Source organism: Eleginops maclovinus, chromosome 11 (assembly GCF_036324505.1).
Source record: "Eleginops maclovinus isolate JMC-PN-2008 ecotype Puerto Natales chromosome 11, JC_Emac_rtc_rv5, whole genome shotgun sequence".
Taxonomy (NCBI): Eukaryota; Metazoa; Chordata; class Actinopteri; order Perciformes; family Eleginopidae; genus Eleginops; species Eleginops maclovinus.
In genome coordinates this window covers 12,132,336-12,159,325 of record NC_086359.1, presented here as the reverse complement: position 1 = coordinate 12,159,325, position 26,990 = coordinate 12,132,336, and the positions used below count along the sequence as shown (strand labels likewise).

General features: G+C 39.7%; 1 protein-coding gene across 2 annotated transcripts; it reads left to right on the top strand.

The window, feature by feature from the left end:
* Positions 1–260: 260 nt before the first annotated feature.
* On the top strand, positions 261–26,990 carry gabra1 (gamma-aminobutyric acid type A receptor subunit alpha1). Of its 2 annotated transcripts, XM_063895534.1 has the most exons (10): positions 261–590; positions 2,037–2,142; positions 6,073–6,179; positions 7,118–7,188; positions 8,864–9,084; positions 10,305–10,387; positions 11,539–11,682; positions 12,908–13,060; positions 22,225–22,427; positions 23,032–26,990. In XM_063895534.1, exons 2-10 carry the CDS (start codon positions 2,063–2,065, stop codon positions 23,350–23,352), a joined length of 1,383 nt encoding a protein of 460 aa, XP_063751604.1. In that variant the 5' UTR covers positions 261–590; positions 2,037–2,062; the 3' UTR covers positions 23,353–26,990. The 2 variants fall into 2 exon arrangements, with proteins under 2 accessions (XP_063751604.1, XP_063751603.1); XM_063895533.1 differs by lacking the exons at positions 261–590; positions 2,037–2,142; positions 7,118–7,188 and having other exon boundaries at positions 6,157–6,179.

Genomic DNA, 26,990 nt, shown 5'->3' with positions numbered 1-26,990 from the left:
CAATGGTCTTTTGATGTATGTCAATGTTATCTCCTCGGAAATCATCACGTAGGAGCGAGACAGAGAAAGCGCGATGGGGAAAAAACAAGGGATACCAGTTGAAAATGTAAGAGGATTTTTGTATGGCAGCCACTAAAAAGAGATTAGGGGTGACAGCAGTGGAAGTTAAATTGTGCTGCATATAAAATGGGCGGGCTAGTCTTTATATTAGGTTGGTACAGCCTATTCCAAAATTAAATGGTCTGCGCTTGGACACAGTCTGTTTGTCATGCACTTTATTTACCGGCACTATGGATGAACTAAGCGTCATTTTGGATAGGGACCTCGGCACATAGACCAGATGTGTTAGTTTAGTGGAACATTTTTTTTGTTGCCGACAGACTGAGAGAGTTCAACTCACTACAGCACCACCAATGAACAGTGAGAGAGACCTGCGCATATCGTCAGCAGCCGCTTCTCCAGCCTCAAGCTAGAATTCGTCAGATCTGAGATCACAGAGGATTTTTCTCATTCAGTCCGGCTAGAAAAGATATTGTCAAAAGTTTGGGGATATAGCCAGCGGACACCGAATATACCCCGACCCGTCAGCTGTAAGTGATATTCTCCATTTTCTCGCCTTTTTATCAGACAGAAGAAGGAGAGGGGAGTAACACTCGGATTTAGAAAGGGATGGTTTGTGTTGCTGGACACCGCTAGAAACGGAGACGAGTTCTATTGGGGAGAAGGGGAGTTCGCCGTCGAAATTAGGACCGTTTAACGGGTATTTTATGGCAAGGAAGAACCATTTGATGTTTTAAACGGGAGACAGCATCACGGACGGTGCTCAGAATAAAACAGCATCAACGTACATTTGCTTAATTACTCCGCCACGCACCAATTGGATCGCCATGCATGCATTTAGAGCAACCTTGCAGGGATGCCAGTTGCATGCTTAATTTCTACCCAGCTCGACTATATGCATGTAGTGTAGGGAAGAGGGTGACATTTCCTCTGAATAACTTAGAAAGTGTGCCTGTGCGAGATTTTCTGATCCAATCGTTAATCTGCATCATCCCCGCTTTGTCAAATCCTTGTCAACCAAAGGATTTATTTCATTTTTATTTCATTTTATCAGATCATTGTACGTCCACTGACTCCCATCCGCTACCAGTGCACCTTGGAACATCACACGCAAGTAGCAGGGGCATTGTCTTCTATGTGGGCTGTGTTTCACGGCAGGATTCTGTGGTCGTGTGTGAAATACTGGTTTAGCTCTTTTCTATAAGTAAGTAATTGGTCCTCGCGTGGACACATCGATTATCCCTTAAAAAATGGACCGTGGATCTAAGCAATGTGTTTTGCAAGCACAGTAGAGCAGGCTAATTGCTTACATACTTTATGACCCGGCTGACAGTATTGCTTAATGATTGAGGAGGACGCGAACGCTCTATTGTTTTTAGGTGGATTTGGTTTGATATTGCGGTAACGCGCTTTTCACATTGCAGGGCATTAGAGGAGGCTGTGTACAGGTGCTACGAGCTCACATAGGGTGTTATGTGGTCGATGATGTGTTGCCTTATTATTTCGTCTTAATTATTATGCGCTACAGATGCAGCCATATCGTATGCGTGTGTTGTGCGTGTCAGTTATGAAAGTCGTTTTTCCAATGGATCCCTTTCTGATGATCGAACTGCTCAGCTGCTATTTAAATTCGATCTCCCACATAGTTAGGGTGTCTGTCAATGTGACACATCGTTTAAAATGATGATGTGAAATCTTTGGCAGTTGCGTGTGTCAAGTGGCATGTGATGGCCCAATGCATGTGGCAGGGCCATTTGGTTTGATGCATGTGCTGTCAACGAATCTTTGAATTAAGAGCAAGGTACCAAAAACCTAATCTCTCAAGGAACAAGCCTTTATCTACACATAAGCTGTTTGTGTTTAACACATCTACATATTTGTTGATTCTTGAAGAGATGATGTGTTTCGGTTGATGGTGGAACATTAACTCACATGACTTGGTAATGATGTCAATTATCCCTCTCTTTGACCTCCAGCAGTGAAAGGTCCTCATATTGCAACTATGTGTGGACGGAGCAGGACGGCCTTTCTGTGTCTGTGGGCATCCTTGCTTGTGGCCAACATCGTTCTAGGTGTGAAAAGGTAAGAACAACACTTTTATTTACAAATGCATTTGTACCTTTAATTAGGATCATTGGATAACCCTAAAAATGTGACAGCCACACAAGACATGCACACTTTTCATATGAATTGGTTTGAAATCATTTAGCAGAGTTAGTGATAAACAGTTAGTGGATTTAAATATTGTTTATATGATTGAGATGTTAACTGAATGATGCAATTGCGCCTATAGTGACATTTGTAGGACTAACTGTGAAGACCACCCTGTGTTGTGCAACACATTGAATGCACTTTTGTTGTAGAGGAGGATTACAGTTTATTATTGGACTCAGTTCTTGCCAAATGGTCAACTTGCTAGTAAATATGTCAGTAAATCAGTCAGCCAGCACAGGAGGCAAACGGTGGTACACCTGCTGAAATCAAATTCTATCTTCCTGCCTAGTGCTTGGTATATTGAGTTACACCCTTACATAGCAAATTCACTGTGGTTGTAACTGGGGCATCCCCACAGGACACCATGCTTATAGTTGCATGGAGGCAATAAGAAATGCAACGCAGGGAGGATGTTAGAAGCCAAAATCCCAACTTCCCAGCTTCTTACTCTTGTATTTCGTTCACCAGCCTTGTGGGACAACATCTACATTCTCAGTTTTTAGACCTATAGGCTGTGAACAGTGGATGATGTGGGTTGCATTGGGGCAATTGGCAGAGCTGTGTGCTGTCAGATGTTTCTGACAGTGACTTTGGGGATAGTAGGGTTGATGTACCAACACACATGTCAATGTCAACACTGAGGTGTCGGATTTCGCCTAACAAGAAGTAGACAAACATATTGAGGGAAAGAAGGGGAGTGATTGGATAAGAGGTGGCAGCAATTCACTGTCATATGTCTGCAACTGCATTAATTCCTACTTGTATCAAATGCTCGGCAGCCATTCCTATGTAGCAAACCTCAACATATCATAATCTGACAACAACCCTTGGATTAATTTGGATAATTTTGACATTGAACCCTACAGTAAATAAGAACGCAGACCATTCACAGTCAAAAATGAAACACCAAACATGCAATTTATTAGCAAATTCTGTGTCAATGGCATAAGATCAAGTTAGCTCTTCTAAAATCTTGGGAGAGACTCAAGAGATCAGGCTTTTCTGCATGGTTGAATTATTCAGTAGAACTGTCACAGGCAGTTCACTTGAATGGGGATGTCTTGAGATGGACCAGCTCGCTTCTCTCTCAATGACAACAACTACACCACAAAAACACACATGCATACAGTACACAGTACATGTTTCAGCTTACACGCCCTGAGCGCAAGCAAAACACAGATCGAACTTGTACTATTTCAAATGTATAATGAACTGCAATATGTCATGATTACACAAAGGTTTGATTTTACCGATTACTCTGGGTTGTAGCTAAGGTTTTGGATACTGACTGGCAAATGGAACGTTTGATTTACTGGGTCTGATGTGCTGAATGTTGAGCACATTAGAGGAAATGTAAAAGTACTGATTACTTTACTGGGGAACTGTCACTGCAAACTGCAAAGCAATTATCACCGAAAGATTTACTGTATAATCCAGTCCCTCTTTTGAAGTCAAATACAGAATCACACACACACACACACACGCACGCACTCCGACGTACACACCTTGGGGGATTTCAACAAGACCCGGTAATCAGAAAGACCTAGCACTCTGCTACAGTATGTTGCCAGCGAAAGAAATTGCCTTATAATTAGATATCCGAGTGACGAGAGGGAAGGGGACTGAGAGGGAGGAAGAGAGATAGAGAGATGTACAGTAAAATGGAGAAAAGGAGAGACAGTGAAAGAGAGACATTGGCAAAGTGAGTGTGAACGGCACTGTTGCTGTTCAGATGACCTGTAGATGGGGATGGTGTGCAATGTTTTATGAGGAAGTGGCCCCTGGCTGATAAACATGTGTATTCTTCCACATCACCTTTTCCTCTCTATTTTCTTTTCCTTGACATACAACCTTAATCCCCCCCACCACCCGTGTTTCCCATATACACTGTAAAAAATGTATGTCTTTAAATAAAAAATAAGCCATTTGCATCCGTTCCTAATGTGTAAAATGGTTGCTTTCTACTCAGTTTAGATTATGACATGTCACTACCTTAAACCAAATTAAAAATACAGCAGCCTTTCATTAGAAAAAATGCAAGGTCAAAAAGTAAACCTTGTGTTTTGTGTTTGTGAAAAGTGTTTGTTCCACTGATTATTAATCATTTTTAACATGGATTTGTTTTCCTCGTATTCCCCCGTGTAAGTACCTTTTAATAATTGTTGAACTTTTAAGAGATACAGGATATCCTGGCTTGTTTTCTCTGATTTATTAGAGGACTGTAACCCTTGTAGTGGACCAAAAACTGCTTTGGTGTCTTGTTCTGATACAGCAAATTAGAAATGCCTTAATATATATATAGTAGGAATAATAATCAGAATTCCTTTTTCGTCCCACAAATTTACAATAAGGAAGGGAAGAGGAGATTGTGTCTTCTGTTTAGCCTGTCAATGGATGCAATGCATGTTGTTGTATTTACCTAATTGACATCCAAGACCAAAAAAAACCAGAACAGATTAGTTATTGTTTTTAATATTTCAAAACTGTTACCTTCCAGACTGATGCTAAACAGAATTGCTCATCACAGTTTCTACAGCTTAAATGTTGGCTCAGATAGTTGACTTTTTTTGGCAGATAGAAGGACGCTTGCAAATTGAGCAAAATTGGTGGCTGAGAGATACACATTAACCCTTTTATACAAATCTGTGTTTGAGTCGGATGTGGCAGCCTTATTTAGAAAGCAAAATATTTGGCGGCTCATGTTCAAAGCTGTAAGGTCTGCCTCAATCCAACAGCTTTGAACGGGAACTGTTTCGCCCCTCCGCACTTTCACGTTATTTCCCAACCTCGCTCTTCTTCCTTTTGTTTGCCCCGCATCCAACTTTCTTATCTCCATCTTTTTTTCTCTTCTTTGTCTTTGGAGCTTTACATGTTTCTCAAGAAGCCACTTTCCCTCCCTCCTACTTATTCAACCCTCCCGTTGCAGGTCCCTGCTAAATAATCGTGATGACCTCTCCCTCTCCTTGGAGCCGTTAAGCTTGCAGAGCTTGTTTCTGAACACTTTCTGTTTATTTAGGATGCAATCAAACCAAATGCTATTGGCATAAAAAGAGGGAGGGGATGATTGCTTAGAGGCATACAATGCATAGTGAGAGACTTTCATCTGATTATTATCAGCCCTTACATACATGCAAACATATGCATGTCATGTACCAAAGCTTGTGCGTTCACTCTGAGCCTACAGTAAACGCATTCCTTCATTCGGTTGTGCAAACATATACACACAATTTCCTGTCACATCCTAGCTTTATACAATGTAATTAGGGGCCATATTCCTGATTATGTGTGTTGAAATATTTATGCAGGGAGATGCTGCAAACTCTGCTATTGCAATTACTGATCGTGACTGTTTTCGGCATTGCTCTTAGCATTTTGTTTCATGTTGTTCATAAAGCACATTCAGCAAGGCCTTTGTGGTCTAAAAGACCATATTAAGGTATAAATAATGTATCATGATTTCTCTATTCTCTCTGTGAGATTGTGTCCGCGCGTGGGTGTGTGTTGCACGCTCTTGTGTGCTTGCCTGCCCATTTTCACATTTGGATGAAAATAACTTTAACACTCGCCACTCTTTCCGAAGGGATAATACAGGATTATCTGCCCTTTGGCAACAACAGTAAAATGCGTCAATTTTGTCATGTACTTCAACAGAGCTGTCCTGCTAACTACAAAGCAGGGATCTTTCTATTTTTTGTCTTTGATATACAGTATGATTCATATTCAGGGTTTGTTCTTACTCTTTTGTCAGTTTTGGACTCAAACTGTGATGACTTTAAATCTTCTGCTTTGCTTTGCCAGCTCTGGGACGAACGGCGTGCCACCGGTAGATAACACTACAGTGTTCACCAAGATCTTAGACAGCCTTCTGGATGGCTATGACAATCGCCTCAGGCCAGGACTAGGAGGTCAGTAAACCTTTTTTTCCCCTCATAGTGACTGTTTGAATATATATATTTTTCTTTTTTCAAATGTCAAGGGAAAAACCTCTACAAATAGTTGACTTTTCACATGACTGAAAATATAAATTTTCATCCGGCTACATCTTTTGGAGTTTGGTTTGCTTTCACTGACAGATTTTGTGAGTGATAATTGAAAACGAGGACAGGAGACTCATTCTTCACCTGCAGCTTTTGTAAAACAGTGAATTGCTATAAAGCCAGCAATTCTAATATAACAGTGAATGACATTTCATTGTGTGGGCTGCTCTTCACTCTATTGTCAACTGTCCATTGTAAGAGAGAGAAATAAAATGGCAGGGAGACTGAGAGACAAATCGAGATATGGAAAATGAAAAAAATAGAGAAAGAGAAAGAACAGAGTAAAAGGGGAAAAAAAGAAGGCGAATAAAACCAAGCCTGCTAAAAGTTCAGTAGTCGAGGGGAAGAAATTATGGATTGTGATAGGTATCATTCATAAATCATGCCGTCGTATTTTAGTTTCAGAATCACATGAACCCAACCCTCACACACGCATCCCCTCTGCTACCCACTCCAATTGAATCCCCAGCAGACCCATTTCGCTTATCAGTATTATGGGACCAGAGTGGCATATATACAGTAACACAGCAATCTGCACATTTATGAAGGGATTGAACCACTGTCCGGGTAATGGAGCTGACACTGAAACCAATACCAGCAGAAATGGTTATCGACATACAAAATGGACGTTGTTATGGTGGTGTGTTTTTTTTTTCTTCCAATTTGTGTGTGTGAGTAAATGTGTTAAAAATAATGTTGAATGGATCAGAGGCTACAGCCAGGTAGTGATGTATTAACAAGGTAGTTAGGGGCTAATGAATGCCACTGATAGTCACTCACTCTGGCAATTTCCTGCTTCAACAGAGCGTGTAATGTAACTGAAGTCAAGACTGACATTTTCGTGACTAGTATTGGGCCAGTTTCGGACCATGACATGGTAAGACTCTTTTTGCTTCTGCAAATGTCACCAGTTTCCCCCTTTCCCTGTTCCCCCACCCTCACCCCTGTCTTATAAACTCTCCAGGCACACATTGCTGTGTAAACTGTTGTATATTCATTTGATGATTGATTCCATTAAATCCTGATATGCTAATACGTAAATGCCAGCCCATCTCGTTAATATGACTGCATGTGACTTCTATGTGGATGTTGAAATATGCTTCAAAATTTGACCCTAAACATGTTTTCACATTTTTTTTATATACTAAAATAAAATATTACTCGTACTAATAATATCCAGGTCTACACCTATGTTGATATGTCTCTACTAAAAATTCTAGAGCTAACTAACAATATCTTAAGATTGAAGGACTGAAGGTCCTGTAAAGTGAAAGTAATTAAAGGGGCAACAAAAGCAAAACCAATGTCATGTTGTTCCTTTATTATAGAAATTCAAGATGTTCTCACATTCCAAATTGGGTTTATTGATAGTCATTACAGAATAGTGAGATGATTTGGTAGTAAAAGGCAATACAAATAATAAGCGTCAATTCAGGATTGAAATAAAATGCTACATCAAAATATGAGTCATCACATTTTATGTTTTCTTTAGTCTTATTCAATACTCTACCTTAAAAAAAAACAGTGGGCCGCTACAACATCTGATCTCTACTCTGCACTGGGAACCAATTAATCTCATCCAAATGTCTCACTGCCTCTCCTTTACCACTTTAAAAAAAGAAAAGACTTCTGTTATCTGCACGTGAAGTGTTGTACTCTATTTGACATAATCTCAGTTAATTGCACGGGCTGACATGCGGGCCAGGACTGTTTTTCTGCTGCTTTATAAGGCCAGAAGGAAAGCCGAAGAACATTTTCTCCATCTCCAGCCTTTCCCTATCCCCCTGTATTACCTCAAAGCTCTTTTTCAGCTCACACTAATTATCTTACGTGGGCCAAGTGGAATGGGGGAATGGGGGAAAAAAAGAAACCGGCTGCGCTGTAGTTTGTACAGGCTCTCTTTACTGTGCCGGGCAGTCATGTAGAACCATTAGAATATGCTCTCAGCTATAGTCATTAGCTGCCTTCAACATGAAATGTCTTCCTAATTTTGTTGTCCAGTGCTTCCTTTTTGTGTCCATTATAATTTAGATTACCAAGCGAAGACGTTTCCCTAAAGACAAATGCTAATCATGATTATGTTTGGGACTTCCAAACAATGCCCCATTGCATACATGCCAGTACATTGACAAAAATTGTGCCCAAATTGTGGTGAAATATTATGGAATAAGCTACCCCACATATAACTAAATTAAAATAGAGAACAATTACTATACTTAACATCAGAGGCATTCTTTTAGAAAAGATACCAGCCAGGAAACCATGCACCTCCATCCACAAGATCCTCCCTATATTTGTCAAAGTCTTTAACACAAAGAGACAGCTACCAGCAGGGAAACAAGGCCAAGACTAACATGAGAAAGTCAAAGTGACATGAGGAACAGTAAAAGAAACATTGCTAAAAAAGGTTTTTAAAAAATAAGGTTACTCAGCATTTTGAGCCCACAGTAGTAGATGGAGGTGGAAATAAAACAGCCACCGGGTTTGGGGGGAATATTTTTTGTTTCCTTCTTGACTTTTATTTTTCTCTACTCCTTACTGTGCACCCATAGGAGTACACTATTGATGTGTTCTTCAGACAGAGCTGGAAGGATGAAAGGTTAAAGTTCAAAGGCCCCATGGCCGTGCTACGTCTCAACAACCTGATGGCCAGCAAGATCTGGACCCCCGATACCTTCTTCCACAATGGCAAGAAGTCCGTGGCTCACAACATGACCATGCCAAACAAGCTGCTGCGAATTACAGAGGAAGGAACTCTGCTGTACACCATGAGGTAGGCTGACTAGATTTTAAGACGAACCAGAGATTGAACTGGTTTGGAGCAGATACTGAAAGTCTAACATTACTCAAAGTGAACTAAATAGTGCATTATATATGCACCATTTTCAGCTGTGGGTAGATACACATGTAGTGTACTAATACGTCACTATGGCACCAGAATGGTGTGTGTGGAATTGAGTAATGATACATTTCAGGGCCTATATGCATGGTAATGAAGGAAAATGTCACCCAGTCAAAGGGTGATGTTTATTGATGTGTTCTTAATAGTTTTGGGACCTTTTAAAATATGTTTGGCGCAGAGAAAAAAAAGGGTTTTCTAGCTTTAGCTTCACTTGTAAGATCAATGTATTGTTGGTTTTAATCTTGGATGTTTATTAATAGGACAACAACAAAAAAAATCTTCTGAGGTAGATTGCTTCTACCTGTACAAATAGACTGTATTATCATAGTGCTGCATATATGGTCCTCCTTACACCAAGATGATTCAGTAGTCTTCTAAATGTATATTTGTACTCTATATTTTATATATAATTATATATTACATATTGTTCTAGGATTGTAGTCAGCCATTTATAAGTTCTGTGTACCACATACATTCATAACAATTTGTCATTTTTCCATTGTAGTGTTCACCAGGAAAAATGAAATAGTTTTATCCTGTCGTGATTTATCACTTTGGGGATTCTACAGGACAGTTGTGAGCAGGAAGATAAGGTGTATGACCAGCTGAGCTGACTTTAGAACAAGTCGTAGCACCTCTGTTTCCTTCAGCACAATGCGGGTAAATAAAAGCCTCAGAGACGGTACAAACCTTGACACACACTGCAGGGTGATGCTGATGTGAGGTGTCTGAGTCAAGGATTGTAAAACATTTGTTTTAGCATGTTATCCAGCAGGGGGAGGAGGTGGAGGCGGAGCCCATATTGCTGTCACAGATGAGCGAGATGAGGGATGGACGGGAGATTAGTGTGTCACGGGTGGCCTGACGAGCTGTTTTTCACCAAGCTGTCAGGAAATAGAAACCCACAGCTCAGGGAACTGGAGCGTTTCTGTTCGTTTGGGGAAAAGCATAGCTGCTGTTTGACTGTTTGGTGCAGAGATTTAGAAAACAAAAATAAGTAATATATTGTAATTGTAATTGTTGTGCCCTAATTCTTCCAATCCGCTTCCTTTTTTCTAATTCAATATCCATGTCTGTATGAATCTCTCTAGGCTTACAGTAAGAGCAGAATGTCCCATGCACCTGGAAGACTTCCCAATGGATGCCCATGCCTGTCCACTAAAATTTGGCAGCTGTAAGTTTCCGCTGCACTCACACACAACCTTACCTACAAATGCACAACACACAGACACATGCCTCTCTGACACACTGTCACTAGTTCATCTAACTGGAAGCGTGAGCCCACACCAGTCCCAGATAAGAGATGACAGTGTGGTAACAGCTGTTCTCCCAGAGGAGCTGTCCGCCAAGTCCCCTCTGGCCACCCCCATTCAACCCTGCCAGGCCCTGAAAGACCCTGCAAGACCCTGGCAGGCGTGCAGCGCACAGACCTGTGTTTATCCGAGGCAGCACTCTTTGTAATGTTTCCAGAGCATCACACCAGCTGCTCACCGCTGACAGCTACCCCTACCCTGCATCATCGTTGAGAAGACATAACAAGATATAGAGTGATTGAGGCAGCAGACAAGAACAGAGAGGAAAAACTAGAGAGTAGAAAGCAGACAAAATAACAGCAAAAGTGAAAGAGAAGCAAACGTCACACTGTCTCTGGGCTATTCTTCAGACAGCTGCACAGCGTGAGTGAGAGGACCTAGCATCAACCCCCCTTTAAATTGAACTCACTCCCTAAATATTTCAGTGATGAGCTCTCCTCCGTATGCTGCAGTCTGCAGTCGAGCCATCCTTTCCTCTGCAGTGGTCGAGCCACACTGCAGCTTTGACAGGTTGGGTGGCCGGAGGGGAAAAAAGACTGACTTTGCTGTTTTAAGGTCATGTTGACCTGTTGGGAGGTTGTTTGTTTGTTTTCTTACAAGTAGGGGGGAGGACATGACGTGATGCGAAAAGACATCACATCACAAAATGCTTAAACGTTTGAAAAAAGACAACAAAATATGAGACAGGACGAGCTGAGGAGTATTACATAAAACAGTGGAGATGAGGTTAGCAGACACTCTAACAAGGTAAAACAAAATAATGTGCTTAAATAGCAAATGAGACAATACAGGCAGAATTAAGTTGAGAGCAGACTAGACGAGATGAGAGAAGACAAGATGAGTTCAAATAAAACTAGGGGATTGTAGTGGAAAACCGCACTTCAGATGTGTCTGTTTTTCCTTCAACTGGCATCCCTAGCAACTCCAAAAATATAACCTGCAAGGCAACACGTGACAACAGACAACCAGCAGCAAAATCATTTATAACTTTTATCTCCGTCCTTACTTCCAGATGCCTACACTCGAGCAGAGGTGGTGTATGTGTGGACCAGAGGGGCTGCCCAGTCCGTGGTGGTGGCAGAGGATGGGTCCAGATTAAACCAGTACGATCTGATGGGGCAAAGTGTGGATTCCGGTGTGGTGCAGTCCAGCACAGGTAGGTTTTAGAAATCAGAATGATACTATTTACTGTGAAAAAAAATAATAATAACGTTTGCATTTCAATTCAATGTTTACACCACATTGCCCAGTCAAAAAAGCTCAGAAGAAAGTCATTCCCTACATATAAAGTAATACAGGAAGAATCACTGAACCAACTACAGGTCTGAAAGTGTCCATTTCGACACAGCTGCAACAGTTCAACGTCAGTGGCATCAGTTTGACGCTTTACAAATGACATGCCATGCCCTAGATTCATAATTTCCCTACTGGGCATCATGTCTTTTTTTCCACAGGTTTTCTTCATTGATAGCGGCAAAAATTAGTGACAGCATAAAATGGGTGACCTGTTTGGAGTGACGCTAGCTGGGGTGGAATCAGTCAAACAAAGTACTTATAGTAGATGAACTACCTTGTTCATAAGTGTACATTAACTTTAGAAAATAACACAGGAGAAATAAATGGAGTGCTCTCTTTTCCCCTCTCCCTCTCCTGACAGCCAGTCGTATCCGTCTCATGCAGCTCAATGATCCAGTAATGAGTGACTCGACAGTGAAGAATAAACATATGTATTAGTAGTTTAGCTAGTTCCAGATGTAGATGAGATAGTTAAGTGTGTTAGGTCTTTAACTTGAAGTACGTGTTTTGCTCCGCGCACTGGTCCCGTCACAAAGGGCGGAGCTGCGGCGGCGGTGACCGTAGAGCTGCGTGTTCTCCGTCAGCAGAGATGTATCCAAAATACTTCAAAATGTCGTTTCTTGCGTCTTTTCTGTCAACAAGCCGAGAATCATCGGCAATAGCACTCGCACTTGCAGACACGCTCTAATTTTGTCAATAGATATGACAGTTAGAGCGTGCATGAGAGGGGAGGCACAGTCACGGCAGCAGGAAGTGGAAGCAGAGCGCTGAACACTCACAGGACATGTTTTAAACAGTGTCATTCTTAAAGTACCGGTACTAATGAAATAGGGGAATCGTTTTTAACGGCAGGGTATCGCGACCATTCTAGTATCGGTGCACCGTGCAACACTACTTGGTATTGAGGGTTTTTTTTGACGGATGACATCCACAACCATGCCAATATATCTCAACTATACTTAAACTGAGCACATCAATCCATTTTTTTTTTAAAACTAGGGATATATAAAATATATTTCCTTAACATCTAATTTTAAGGTTTATCTGTGCATTCTTACTGACTACATCTCTTATGCTCACTACAGGAGAGTATGTTGTGATGACAACCCACTTCCACCTGAAGAGGAAAATTGGTTACTTTGTGATCCAGACATATCTACCCTGCATCATGACAGTCATCCTCTCCCAAGTGTCTTTCTGGCTCAACAGAGAATCCGTCCCTGCCAGGACTGTCTTTGGTGAGTCGTCTGCTCTTCTCACTTCTAAACATCTCTGGCTTGAGAAATGAGCATTTCATCAGATGCTTTCAAATCTGGTTATGGAGAAAATAAATGTGGAAGATATGATGGCATGACATCAGGCATGCTGCTGAAAAAAAGCCACAAAACTAGCCTGCAAAAAGGTAAATAATAGTTTGAAAAAAATATTACACTCAGACACAAAAGGATTTCTTACCCATAATTCTCTGTAACATTATCTGATTGACTTTTACATGAGAGCTTTTTGACTCTTTTTCTTGTAGTAAATGAAAATAGGACAACATGCTGTAACAATTTCATGAAGAGTGGACGGGCACAGTGTTTTCCTGGTGTCTCTGCTGGTTGCCTGGCAACCTCAGAGTGATAACACAGTGGTATCAATCTTCTCATCTAATCCTAGGCAAGAAAGCGAGAAAGCGTATGTGCCAAAATGTCAAATTCTCTTAAAGGATATTAAATGTTTAAAAATACGGGATAAATTGCCTATTCAGTCCAAACGTCATTGTGCGATAGTTCCACTCTATTCTCTTCTGTCTCTGCACCAGGGAGGTGAACAAGAGCTTTAATCAGTGGTGGCTGGCTGCGGTAGAAATGCAAGCACAAGGCTCAGTGTGAATTTGGATTTACGTGCTCCGAATGTTTCCAACAAGTGTGTGTGTGTGTGCGTTTGTGATGTGAGTCTGTCTATGTGTGTGTGGTTGTGGTGCGCACTGACTGGCCTATGTGTGTTGTGCACATGTGTTTGGGCATGTGTGAGTGTTTGTATGAGTGTGTGTATCTGTCTGCCCGTCACACTAAGGTCTTGCATAATACTGCCCAAAAGGAAAGCTCTTGCTAGTCTGCAGCATGCTCTGTAGCAGCAAAGAACAGCAGCAGCAGCAGCAGGCAGAATGTCCTTGAGTTACCTCGCCCTGCACTCTTTCTTCCTCTTTTCCTTTTCTCTCCCTCTCTCTCCTTCTCCCTCTCTCTCCTCTACTCATGGACGGCAGTGTCTCCCCTTGCCTATTACTTAAAGCTTCACAGAAAAAAATAATTCAGACGCCAAATGTTGCAGTTCCGCAGTCTCCAGCATATGTTTTACTCCTGCGATGTCTCGGTGTCTGTTGATGTGATTTGTGAGTATCTTCATGTGTCACCGCAAGCTACCTGCGGTGCTCGTCACGTGTCGAGGGGAAATGAGGATGGCCTAGATTAGATTCGAACAACTATCTAGGGCATGTGTGTGTCCCTCATGCTATCACTGCTGGTTCTGCTTCATGAGATTACATGCATGCAGCGTGTGCACACATGCACACATGCACACACACACACACACACACACACACACACACACATACACACACACACACACACACACACACACACACACACACACACACACAGTTGAATAAACACATGTACGCGCTTTTCGCGAAGACGCAGAGTAGCGCAGCATCCCAGTATACTAGGTAGGTCATTCATGTGATTAATATGCATCATCTGAGACAGTTGAATGAGCGCGTTCTTTAAAGCTGTAAATTAATCATTAAAAAGACATAGCCGACAATCAGGATCTTTCATTGCCATCTTAAACATTTGGCTATCATCTAAGTCAACGATTTATGTGGTATATCAAACCATATGTCTAGTGCTATTTGGATTAAGGAGTGCACTGAGCAGTCTTTACTCAGAAGATCCTTTATACAATGTGTCTTTATTCTGGTATATCATGAGAAAAACACAACCTTAATAACAAGGTTTCTGGCAATATTCAAAGTGATCTCAGGAATCATGCTTTCATGTGATATAGAGGTTACAGTCTCACTGCTTGCAATGTTGCTGTGCAAAGGGGGAAATATGCACCTTTGGTTCCACTTGTCTCGTTGGGACTTTATATGCCTATATACATTGATTATTTTGAGAGCTTGGCTTGTAAATGGTGCTTTAAACATTCAGCATGATGATGTGAGGCAGACAGATGTCAGAGTTTTGAGAGAAGCAGCTTGACAGGAACAGATTCAGAATGCTGATAGACACAAAAACCCAATATGTGTTAGTCCCTTCAGAAAAGCACCTCATAACCAACATGTGATAACCATTTTACAGACTGTGTGCCCGAGTCACAATGAAAATGTTACAAGGTCTGACATTGTGACATTTCCAACATGTCAAACTAACGCAAAGGTTACCATTAAACAAGGTGAAATAGCAGGAGATAAATGATGTGCACATGCCGTTCCACAATAAATATAAGGCTTAATGATACCCTTTTATTCACTAATAAAGTGCATTTGTTGAATAAACAACATAGCTGAACTCAAATTCAAACCAGCACAGCCTTCCTATATTTTAGATTTTCAATAATGCAACATAAATCAATCTGCAAAACACTTCAACCAATGGGCATTTATGAATCAATTGAGAGTGTGTCTTGCATCAAATCTCTACAAATGATCAAATTAGTGAGAATGTGTATTAAGGGGATTCACAGCAAGAGTTTTGGAGGACTGTCACTCATGCCCACAATGGTCATTAATTAAACATTCAAGGGTAAAATAAGTTGTCCATCCTAAACACAGAGAGAATAGAAAACATTTTTACCTGGACTATTCAATTCACCACTGTTTCCAAGTTGGGCCTCTGCATTATGGCTCTTTCTGTAGTGGTCATGTGAAGCCTATTAAAGCTGTGAAAAAATATAAAGCACACATACTGTACATCTGAAGGAGTAAAAGGCATTATTTTAACAGATACGTAGATGAAGCCAAGGACGCTCTGTGTTAAATTTCTTGAAAAGCCCAAAATTTGGTTGGTTTGTATTATTATATTTACAGCAGGAGTCATAACTAAATGGCACAAATTCACTTTAGTCATTCTCCTGCAGACACATATTCACAGCTTGACTTATGTTTGTTTTCATTTCCGGACAGAGTCTTAATGTATCAAATGGTGCACAGATACTTAGGATAAACAAACAACTACTGTAATGCTATGTGTTCTCTTGTTACTACCGATGTGATCAGGTTAATGTTTCCAGCGCAGATGTCCAAATGGGACACAGAAACCCCATTAACATGAACAAGCACGGCATTGCAAACACTGTTTAAATTACATTGTGACTATGAAGCACAGCCGCCGCTCTAAATCTGTTCTCCTAAAGCTTTCCCTGTAGATGAATAGGCAATTTAAAAACACAGCAGTTGGTAGAGTTATCTTATTTATCATTGTGCCGATTAAGAGGCTGATTAGTTTAGAGCCAGTTTGGTGTAGTGGAAAACTGTTTGCTTTGTATTTATTTGCAGTCCAAAATCTAAATCCAAAAGGAAACCACTGATGGTGCTCTGTCTCAATCCCCCTCCCCCTCCCTCTCTTTCTCCCTCTCACTCTGTCTTTGAGCTGTCAGGGAAAGCAGTGCTCAGATTATCTTGCTACTTCCTCTCCTCTTTAAGTGATTGGCTAGGTATTTATTAGTTTTCCCATGATGCTGTTTAATGTATCGGCTCATTAAGGAATAACACCTTGTGTGTGTGTGTGTGTGTGTGTGTGTGTGTGTTTGTGAGTGTACACATACACAAGTGAGACTGTGTCTGTGTCACCGCATGTATTTGTTTGGTTTGCGTGCACATGCTGGTTGTGTGCCAGTGGGTGGTCATAAATTCATGATTACTTGCTGACAACATTGTAGGCAGTGCAGTGATGTACTCTATGTGTGTATGCGCGCGCATGCACGTTTTTGTTTGTGTGTGCATCAGTTTGTGTGTTGCACAGTTCTCACAGCTGTGGTGTTGGCACAGTCAGTTAACTCACACGCCAATCAACATGTCAATTTATTTCTCCATTTATGTAAATCAGAGGTGATGTGGTGACACTGAATGAGATGTGTTTTTGAGTCATGCCCCCCCCGAGGCTTCAGTTATTGATAAGGCATGAATAAATAAGTAGCCAAAGCACAGTGGAGATGTTGATCGACATCCAAAAAGGACAGCTTCACTCCAGGGACTGGTTGAAAGAATACAAGTTGTTTGACAACTCCCTACACACAAATTGTCCTACTGTAACAACAGTCTTTACAAATGATACTTACTAAACTGTACTACACTAAGTATACCCTGACAGTAGAAGCCTTACTAATACATTAGTATATGGCGCTTTTTTTCTGAAATAACTATGAAAAATATGCTCAACTATGATTAAAAGGTTATCTGATATTTGTGCAGCCAACCTATTATAACAATTGTGTTCATTTACAGCTTATGTTAACCAGCATAATATTTATTCTTTAAAATAATTCCAGACTTGTTTCATTAGTGTTCCTACAATATTAACTACGGAATATCGGTATGTTTATAGTTATGTTTGAAAAACACTGAATCGACATGAAGTTCGATAAAGGAGAATGATATGTATTTGTTATAAAATCTTGTGTTTTATATATCGATAACCTAACTAAGTGTTTCACCAAAATCCTGACTGTATGCCCACTATCCAGCCTCCGTATTTCTTCAGTGCAGTGAAAGCATGACAAACTGTTTGGATTGGAGAAGCCAGTGAACGCAGTCACAAACACCAATCTCACTTTGAAAACTGAAGCATCCAAACGTCAGCTATAGGGTTGATGCAGGAGAAGAAACATGCTTGGAAGAAGTTTCCTAGGAATCTTTTAAAGCTACTCAGAAAATGTGCCATTAAATGAGCAATCAGGACTTCCAGAATATTGTGATGTTACAACTATTATACAATATAGTCCCGCTACAGTTATTTTCCAGCTGCAATGGCAGCATATAAATGCCGAAAAATGCTGAGAGCACAGACACACTGACCAATCAGAAAATAACTGGCTTCTGGGCGTAAAGAGGCAAGCTGATTCAACTTAGTGTTTTAGACAGAGGCTAAATGCAGGTATATTCGGGCGGCCAGGCAGGCCTTTGAACTGAGTTTATGTTACACATAAAGGATTACCTTCTCTTTGATTGAGCCGGCATCCCACTTCACAATGTCCTTTTGACCTTGTCCCACATTTTGATTGTCATGTTTGGTTTGCTACTCAGTCAAAACATTGTCAGAGGCAAATTTCTGCCTGGAACGATGCAACATAAGAGTAGAGAGTCAGCCATTTTCCTGAAGGCTTACTCTCCACCACACAGATTTGAGATCTGGGGCTTGGCTGCAATCCAGTGGCTTGGAAGTACGTTTTACTCACTGACTTGAGATTGATCAGATTACTAGAAGCCTCATTCAAGAGTTGTCAATCAAATTGTCAAATGGAAACGAAAAAAGGAAACCATAAAATGACAGAAAAGTCAAGTAATGATTATGACCAATAACTCCTCTAGAACCTCAGGCAGGAACAACGTTTAACTCAAGGGACAATAACGTTTATTTTCTTATTTCATTAAGCAATTTCATTTTTTAATCTGTGGCTTCTCACTTAATGTCTATCAGACTGATTACCCAGATATACATCCAATCAAATTCTAAACCTCCCCACATTCTCTCAAAATGCACATTTGGACTGTTTGCCTGCATAAACTCATAACCAAGTGTTTTCTTGCCTGAGGCAGCAGTGATAGCCACCCTACCTTAAGTGTGTCACCTTGTCATTAATCACCATAAAATATCTAATTTAGTTCCAACAAATGTTTCAAGGTTTTATTTGTCATATGCACAGCATACAACGTATATGTTGGCAATGAAAATCTTATGTCCCATGCTCCTCCAACAACTCAACATACATGGTGCAAATAAGATAAATAAAATAGTGCAAAAAGAGAGAAGAATATTTACAATAACAACAATAAAGATTTGAGGATGTGAAATATATACATATGTGGAATACATTGAGAGTATTTAAATACTTTACACTGTTGAAGTTTGTATCTGGAAGTGAATCTGCAAACAGACGCAAAACCCTTGCTTGTACACATTGAACTAAATTAAATCGAAAGGTTCTCAAGAATTGAGTTGCATCACTATTAATCCAGTTAGAACTTTCCAGACCACTGACTTTGTTCATTAACAGACTTCAAACCTCAGTTCTATTAGTTACAACATGTCAAAAGGAGTCATTTAAAACGAGCTCTGGAGTCATGTTATAATGAATCAACTAACTGGTGTTCTAAATTATTCCTAAGTAGGCCTCACACTTAGCTGACAAAAAGTCCAAGCATATTTATAGGTAGGCTATACATTAGACTTTTAAACATATTATGCAGACTGACCAAAGACAAATAAGACAAAGCAAACCAGCACTTATCAGTCAAATTCCTGCTTCGTTCTGATTTCATCGCCATTTTTTTCCCTCTGGGGGTATTAAGATGTTGGAGGAGTTGGAAGACTTGTTTCCATGACAACAGAGCTTGTCAAACACAGCAAAGTATAAATGATTCCAAGCATCGGGCGGCTTTTGAGAAGACTTGTGTAATACCCAATGGTGCTGCCTTCCTCCTCCCCCACAAAATTAACTGATTTACTGGCAAACAAAGTGACAGATTGACACCACTCTGTTGCCCTCCCATCTTTCCATTCACATTCCTTTACCTGCTTCCATCCTTTCCTAATGCTGTTCCCCACAAACGTCTAAATGTGATTGTAGCCTTCTTTTCACCTCCCACGTGTGTATTTGGCTTATGTAGTTGTTTGATATCCCATCATACATCTTCCTTCACTCAGCTTACCTATGTAGCTCTCAGTACAGAAGCAATGGGTGAGAGCTGCTATGCTTTTAACTCCAGCACTTCCTTAAGCCATAAGCACACATGATTGCAGGGTAAATTACAGCGGTATTTAGATCGAATATGTGACAATGTTCTTTGGCTTAGTGCTGCAGAGAAGAGGTCACACAAAGCGCTTGACTTTGACAAATCTCATCATTTAAGCATCCCCTTTCATAAATCACTTTTCAACAGCCCAGTTCTCATATGTTTATATAGTTGTGTTAACATCATGAGTACTACCATAGTCATGCTGAATTTGTCTTGAACAGAAAAATAAATGTGAACAAAATGGAAGCAGTTTTCTGCGTAAGACATGACCAGCCCAGCAACTGATTTAGTGTTTTCTGTTGTGTGCGTGTTGTTATGGAAAACATCAGGCAATAGCTACGTCAAATGGGATTGTTTTGTGACATTTTCATACAAAATGCACCTTACATTCCCCTAAATGTTATTTAGCTAATACAAATGAGCTATATGAACATAATTCTCAGTTGAGATGGAGGGTATGAAAATCTGGTATGAATTTGTGACCAAGCATCATTTAGTATTTTCATATCTCCTGCCACCATGCACTCCACAACAATGTATCAACAAATTCAATGCCCTACTTAGCAGTGGGTGCAGTGCAGCACATGGTCATGTGTGGACTGTAATGCATCACCTAACTCTATTCATTTACAGAACTTACTGCAGCATTAAACGTTTTTAGTTTCTTTTGTTTAATTCACATTTTAGTAGTGCTCATACCATGTATAAATGCACCAGGTGTAAAGGGGAGGTTGTTAATCTTGATTATACCTGCATTTTCTTTCTTGATCTAATAAAATACAAATATAAAAACATGAAATAAAAGAACAGGCAATGAAAAGCCCAGAAACCAATTTTGACAATAGATGACCTCGGAATAAAACTCTGATTAGTCGGTCCCTTTTTAATCATAATGAAAGCAAGAACTGTAGGACCACCCACACTGTGTACCCACTATGCCTATCCAGGAAATCAATCAGAGGTGTCTTATTCACTTATGGCTAATGGCCAGTTATTTATTTGGCTCAGACTAATTAGAACATAACAATCAGCCTTTATGCTTCATGTCACAGCACCAACTCAGTAATGCCAAAAGCATGTGAAAGTGAGTGGGAGAACGAGGAGTTTGTGATTCATCCCTTAACACTTCATCATAATCGCGGAGGAAGAAGGAATAGAATCAGTCTAAAGTAACATTGCAGGACACACGATAACCCAGTACCACCTGCTTATTCAGGCTGTAGGTGGTGGATACATCAATCGAAACACTCTTAAATATAAAATAATCCGATACAAACACTAACGTTCTCTTTAGACTGTTAAAAAAATGTGGATTTTGTATAGGACCACCTGGAGGCAACTAGGTTTTCATCATAATTCACCAGCCCTTTCTTTGCCATGTGTCATCATTGTGCTTGTAAAGTTAAATATTTGTTGTTATTTACCGTCATTCCAGATTTGTTGATAATTATGTTAAGAGCATTGGGCTGTATAACACCAAAAGAGCTATTAAATAACTTAGCGTATTGTGTTAAGGACCGATAAACTCTATTAAGCAGCTTTACAAAGGGTCTTTTACTGTATTTTATTTGATTAAAATGAAGCATTAAAAGTGGCTGTACATGTCTGTGCATCTTTTAAAATAATACAATAAAGTGTGTATGTAGGGGTTTCATGTATGTTGAGTTCTTTTTGGAATATTTTATTATTCCTTAACAAGCCAGCTGTTCTTCAACCCCCTTCATGGCAGCCAAGGCTGAATTAGTGGGTCCTTGTGCTGATGTTGTTTGGTGTGTAAACATCTGCAGTACGCTGTTCTGTGATGAGCACCGCATCGTCAGAGATGCTCTGACCCAGTTCCTCTCCCTCTCTGTACAGTGTCTCATCTACGATTTTTTAATAGCTGATGTTGTAGATTAGAGATTTCATTTTCCAGGTTTGCTTTTTAATACCAGGCATTTGTGTGCATCAAATGTATGAAATCATGCTTTTCCATTGCTTCATAACTGCTTATATAGTGGTGCGCATGTCATTTTTGAGAGAAAGCCTATTTTCCTGGTATTAGTCAGCAGCAGTATCTGTGGCCTGCATCTTCCAGCTGCATCTGTGGAAATCTCTACCTCTCAGAGTCTATTAAAAGCACAAAGCTGCATCACTGCATCAGCTGCTCATATATATTAAAGTGAATGAACGGTGTGCTCATTTTTTAAAAGAAAAGAGTCCTTATATAATGGAACCAAGACTACATTTTTAGCTAAAATAGCCCATATATAAAAAGTACTGATTCCTGCGAAATGTTGAATTATACCAACAGTACATTTGCAGTAATTACACAATGCTTCAGCTCTTCCTCGTATTCGACTTAGCATTATATACAACCTTTTTTTGATTTCTCAATTCCATCGTGTTTTTTTCTCCCTGCAGGAGTGACCACTGTCCTGACCATGACTACACTCAGTATCAGCGCCAGGAACTCTCTCCCTAAAGTGGCCTACGCCACAGCTATGGACTGGTTCATCGCTGTGTGCTACGCCTTTGTCTTCTCAGCTCTCATTGAGTTTGCCACAGTCAACTACTTCACCAAGAGGGGTTATGCCTGGGATGGAAAAAGTGTGGTGCCAGAGAAGGTAATTAAAGCCAGTTTACCAATGACTTGCATTACAGAAGGATTCACATAGAACACATTAAGACGGTCCACAGAAGCTTTGACAAAAATGGTTTGTCGGGCAATCATTTGGCTAACTATTTCTACTGACACATTGTTTGCCCATGTTTGTACCAACAAAAAATAACTTCAATCTAAAATAAGGATGAATCCATTAAACTAGATTAACGATTTATGATTTGATTAATGATATACGGGCTTCTGTATCAAAGAGTCGTTCATTGTTTTCAAGACAGTCAGCCTAACTGCTGAGGGAGCAAGGCCAGGCAGAGGACATTTAGTTGTTATCGCCAGCTCATTTCATAGAAAGTGCAATTTGAATAACATGACATGAACATTAATGGTTTAGTGTTCATCTTGTGCTTTCTGCTCCAAGTTGACTTTCTTCAACTTGGAAATATGTAGAATTATTTCTCAATTTACACAATATTCATATGTTTTACAGTATATTCACCAGGCTGCTACATTCAGATCAGTAATTGTGCAAAATGTGCTGTACAAAACACATATTTAAAGAATCTTACCCTCTTTACTTTTTCAAATGCTTTCCCAACAAACAAAATCAGCAAAAGAAGAAGAAGGAGTCCCTCCTCAAGAAGAACAACACTACAGCCTACCCAGCTGCCACTGCTACAGCCTTCGCCCCCAATATTGCCAGGGACCCTGGATTGGCCACTATTGCCAAAAGCGCCCCACCACCCCCAACTGAGCCCAAGGAGGAGCCAAAGCCCAAGCCTCCAGAGGCCAAGAAGACCTTTAACAGTGTGAGCAAGATAGACAGGATTGCCAGAATAGCCTTCCCTCTGCTCTTTGGAACCTTTAACTTGGTCTACTGGGCAACTTACTTGAATAAGAAGCCCAAATTACAGGGGATGGATCCACACTAATCCATGTTTTATTCCTTTAAAATGATACCTGTGATCTTCGTTTTCGTTTTCTTTCTTATTCTTCCTTAAACAGGTGTTTATTTTCATTTTCAGACAAACATGGTGTCCATGCTGGTTTGAATTCCCAGTTGTTGCATTGCTTCTATGTTTACCTAAAGTTTGAAGATTTTGAACAAACAAAATAGAGAAAAAAAGAAAGATAACTTTACAGACTTTTGAAAGGGTGTTGATCAGGTCTCGGGTGATGCTACTAAGAAAATGCTACTATAAATATATAGCCTAGCCAAGAGAATGCTATTCTAAAACTGCAAATGGCCCACACATGTTAAGGGGCTTTTGTTTCTAGTTTTTCTTTTGTTATTTAACTTTTTCTATTTTATTTAAACATGGAATCACAGACACAGTAAAAGGCACTTGTGTATATGCATGGGCAGGGCATCTTTTTATGTATCTTTATTTATTAAAATACAGATCAACTTCGACTGATAGCTTAGTTTATTTGATCATCTGCAAAAATGCTACACTCATTCTCTGTCAAGATATCTTCAATTCTCTGTAGATGTTTAATGAGATTAATTACATCATTCTTCAAAATATGTTAGGGGTTTCTGCAATAGCAATAAAACATGTCTCAGTGGACACACCATTTATTTAGGGACAAAGAATACAAAATTCAGTCATCTCTGTGCTCAGCATTGAAAATATTATTCATTTCCTTTCACAGCGTTGTAAATATTATCAAGTGTTAGAAATGTCAATATTATGTTTAAGCTTTGCAAAGTGTAACTAAAGGGTATGTTTATTGAATACATGGAAAAGTAATTTTTTTAAGTTATTTATTTTTGTTTGTTTATAATTTCTACAAAAAGAGTATATAATTGTCTAATTCACGCTTAAGTGACTGTTTCTCGCCAAGTTCGCGTTCCATTCAAGCTGCTTTCACACTGAAGTAAAATACTATTAAACTGCGTGTGTGTGTGTGTGTGTACACACTGACGGCAACAACAGCAACAACAACATTAATGGTGTAATCTGAGATTGGCTAGTTATGAGTAAAAATGTAAACATCATCTCAAATCCTGGAGTGCAATTGACATTTAGAATTAAAATATTAATTATGTACTTCTTTTGTTTGTTTTATTTATGGTGGGGCAACGGTACCCAAAACGCCATTTATAGCAAAGTACAGTTGGCATTGTTTAATGACGGGCGGGGCACATTGAGAAGGAGGAGTACATTTTTTTATTTTCAGAGTTGAAGCTGTGATGGCTACTACTTTGTTGATGGATGGCGCGTCTGTATTTTCCATCCCACTGTGTCCCCTGACCCTGATTCCCATAGTCCCCCTCTCCTTTCAGTTTAAAATTGAGACATAACACTCAGAAAGTACCAGCTACACTGCCTTCAGTATCACATGCCCGTTTGGACTCATTTGTTGCTGCTTGTTGGTGAGCAACAGCGAGAGACAGGGACAGAGACAGAAAGAGACAAATAGAGAAAGGAGACATTAAGTTGAAGTGGCACTGTAATCTTGCTTTAGCCGGCGCTGTGTTTTGCACAGAGGACTTGTCTAGTAGTTCCACGATAGTGACGAAGATGAATATATTTTTGTAGCACGATGTCAATCCCTCTTCCGAGAAAAACCAACAGAAACTAACGCAAATGTGAAAAGAATGCTTCTGTTTTTGTCTTGAACATTGCTTGCTCTTTTTTCTTTTAGCCTATAAAAAAACCACACATTTTAAGGACATGCTTCCTCTCTGATGTGGCACATTGAGGTTTCTGAACAGTCCATTTCAAATTATGTTAATGTAGCAATATTAATTAGCAAGGGCTTTTCTTAGGACCAGAAACCTGACACTCAGTCTGGGGATGATATCCATTGTAGCTTTACATCGACCCCTACCCACCTATTTGCTTCCGATATACATGGAACTCTAGGAAATATTAAGATTTGGCAAAAGATAACAGGAATCAAATTGTGTGTTCATCTTCTGTTCTGGAGCCTTTGGTTACCACTCTAACCTTTGTTCACAAAATATCCACATTTCTTGTCGGGGAGCGGGGGGGCATTGTATTGCATTATGGGTTTTGGGTGTTCTTTTCAGAACATGTTTTACGGGGCACTGAACAGGCTAGAAGGCATGTACGCACCCTGCATAATTGTCTGTGTGTTCGTACGCTAGGGTGAAAAGATCACACTATCGCCGAAGGAAAACTAAAAAGATAAAGTTGCTTGTTGCTATTGTTATTTATTATTTTATTTTTTTCATTATGACCAATGCTGAACCTATCACCTAATGGCAGACGTCTTTGCAGTCATACGCAAGCGGTCTACTGTTAACAGCCACTTAACCTACAAGCAGAGGGTCGAGGAACTGCAAAGTCTAGGGTGAAGAGTTGTATAAAGATATTTGAATTCTAAACTATTGTATGTATGTTTATTATCATGAAGAAAAAATATATATACATATGTAAAATACATAATGCATACAGTATTTGATTATATTAATGAAGATATTAGCTAAGATGATGATGAATATTGTTTGTATTATCAACTTATTGTTATGCATTTTGCACATTTAGAAGAACAATAACATTACATTTATGTAGTCAGCTTTGTGCTATGCAAGGACAGCTTTGAACCACATCATTGACCTTCTCTCCCAACCATTGTGTTTCAGATTTACAAGCTATTATTAAAAAAAAAAAAAAAATGAAAAAAGCTAAGCTTTCATATCAGCTGTGCACCCACTTGCTTTATTTTTTCTTTCAACCATGGCTAAACAGGGTGACATCAAAGAAAACAGTGGATTATCTCTTTTGTTTGCGCTTTGGATTTGTCGGTGGTTGAAGGGAAAATGGCTTTCATTCTTGATTGCACTTTTCCTCCATAGACATGCAATAAAGTGATTGAACGAAAAAACCAGGAGCAAAACTGTAACAAGATCACCTTGTTGATAACATTTCTGTTCATTTCATTTTGAGCTTGTTGTCATTGTAAAATGAAAGCAGGTGAAAATGTGACTTTGCTTAATGGATTGTTTTGTTTATCTTTTGCTTTCCAAAGCTAAATGATATTAAAGTGAGTGCCAGAGTGTGGACTTTGGCAAAGTTAATTTTGTTAACTTTTCTGTTCAGAATATCTTTGCTAAGTCCTTGTCTTGTACTCAAAGCGGGAACAAACAAGTGTTGTAGACCATATACAAATACTTTTGAGCCAGGTCTGATTTTGCTACATGTAATGCTCCAGAGAGAGAATGGGAAATATGAGGCACAGTGCAATCATGAGCTTCCAACTTTTACCTTCACATTCATATGCAGAGCAATCATGTAAATATCACATGTGTAGGCACATCAGTCATTTGTTTCATTATGTTTGATGCAAGGTCCATTGCAGTTCTCAGCAGCACTTGCTTTTAAACATTGAGTCTTTGGTTATTCCTAGATACCTACTGGAGTTTTTTCTTGTATTTTTATCAAGCAAAATATGTTCTGATTTTCACTGAAATGTAAAAAAAAAAAAACTAATTTTCTAAAGCACAAAAGTTGATTAGGGTAAGAGAAATTAGATCGATACTGTATACATATGGACATCGACAAAGACACGCTTTCAAAATGCACACAAACACACATAC

Excerpts from the sequence above, each read along its gene's own strand:
- gabra1 (XM_063895534.1), top strand. The coding sequence starts at position 2,063 with ATGTGTGGACGGAGCAGGACGGCCTTTCTGTGTCTGTGGGCATCCTTG. Across the intron at positions 2,143-6,072 it reads ATCGTTCTAGGTGTGAAAAG|CTCTGGGACGAACGGCGTGC; the intron begins GTAAGAACAACA and ends TTGCTTTGCCAG. Across the intron at positions 13,061-22,224 it reads CCCTGCCAGGACTGTCTTTG|GAGTGACCACTGTCCTGACC; the intron begins GTGAGTCGTCTG and ends TTCTCCCTGCAG.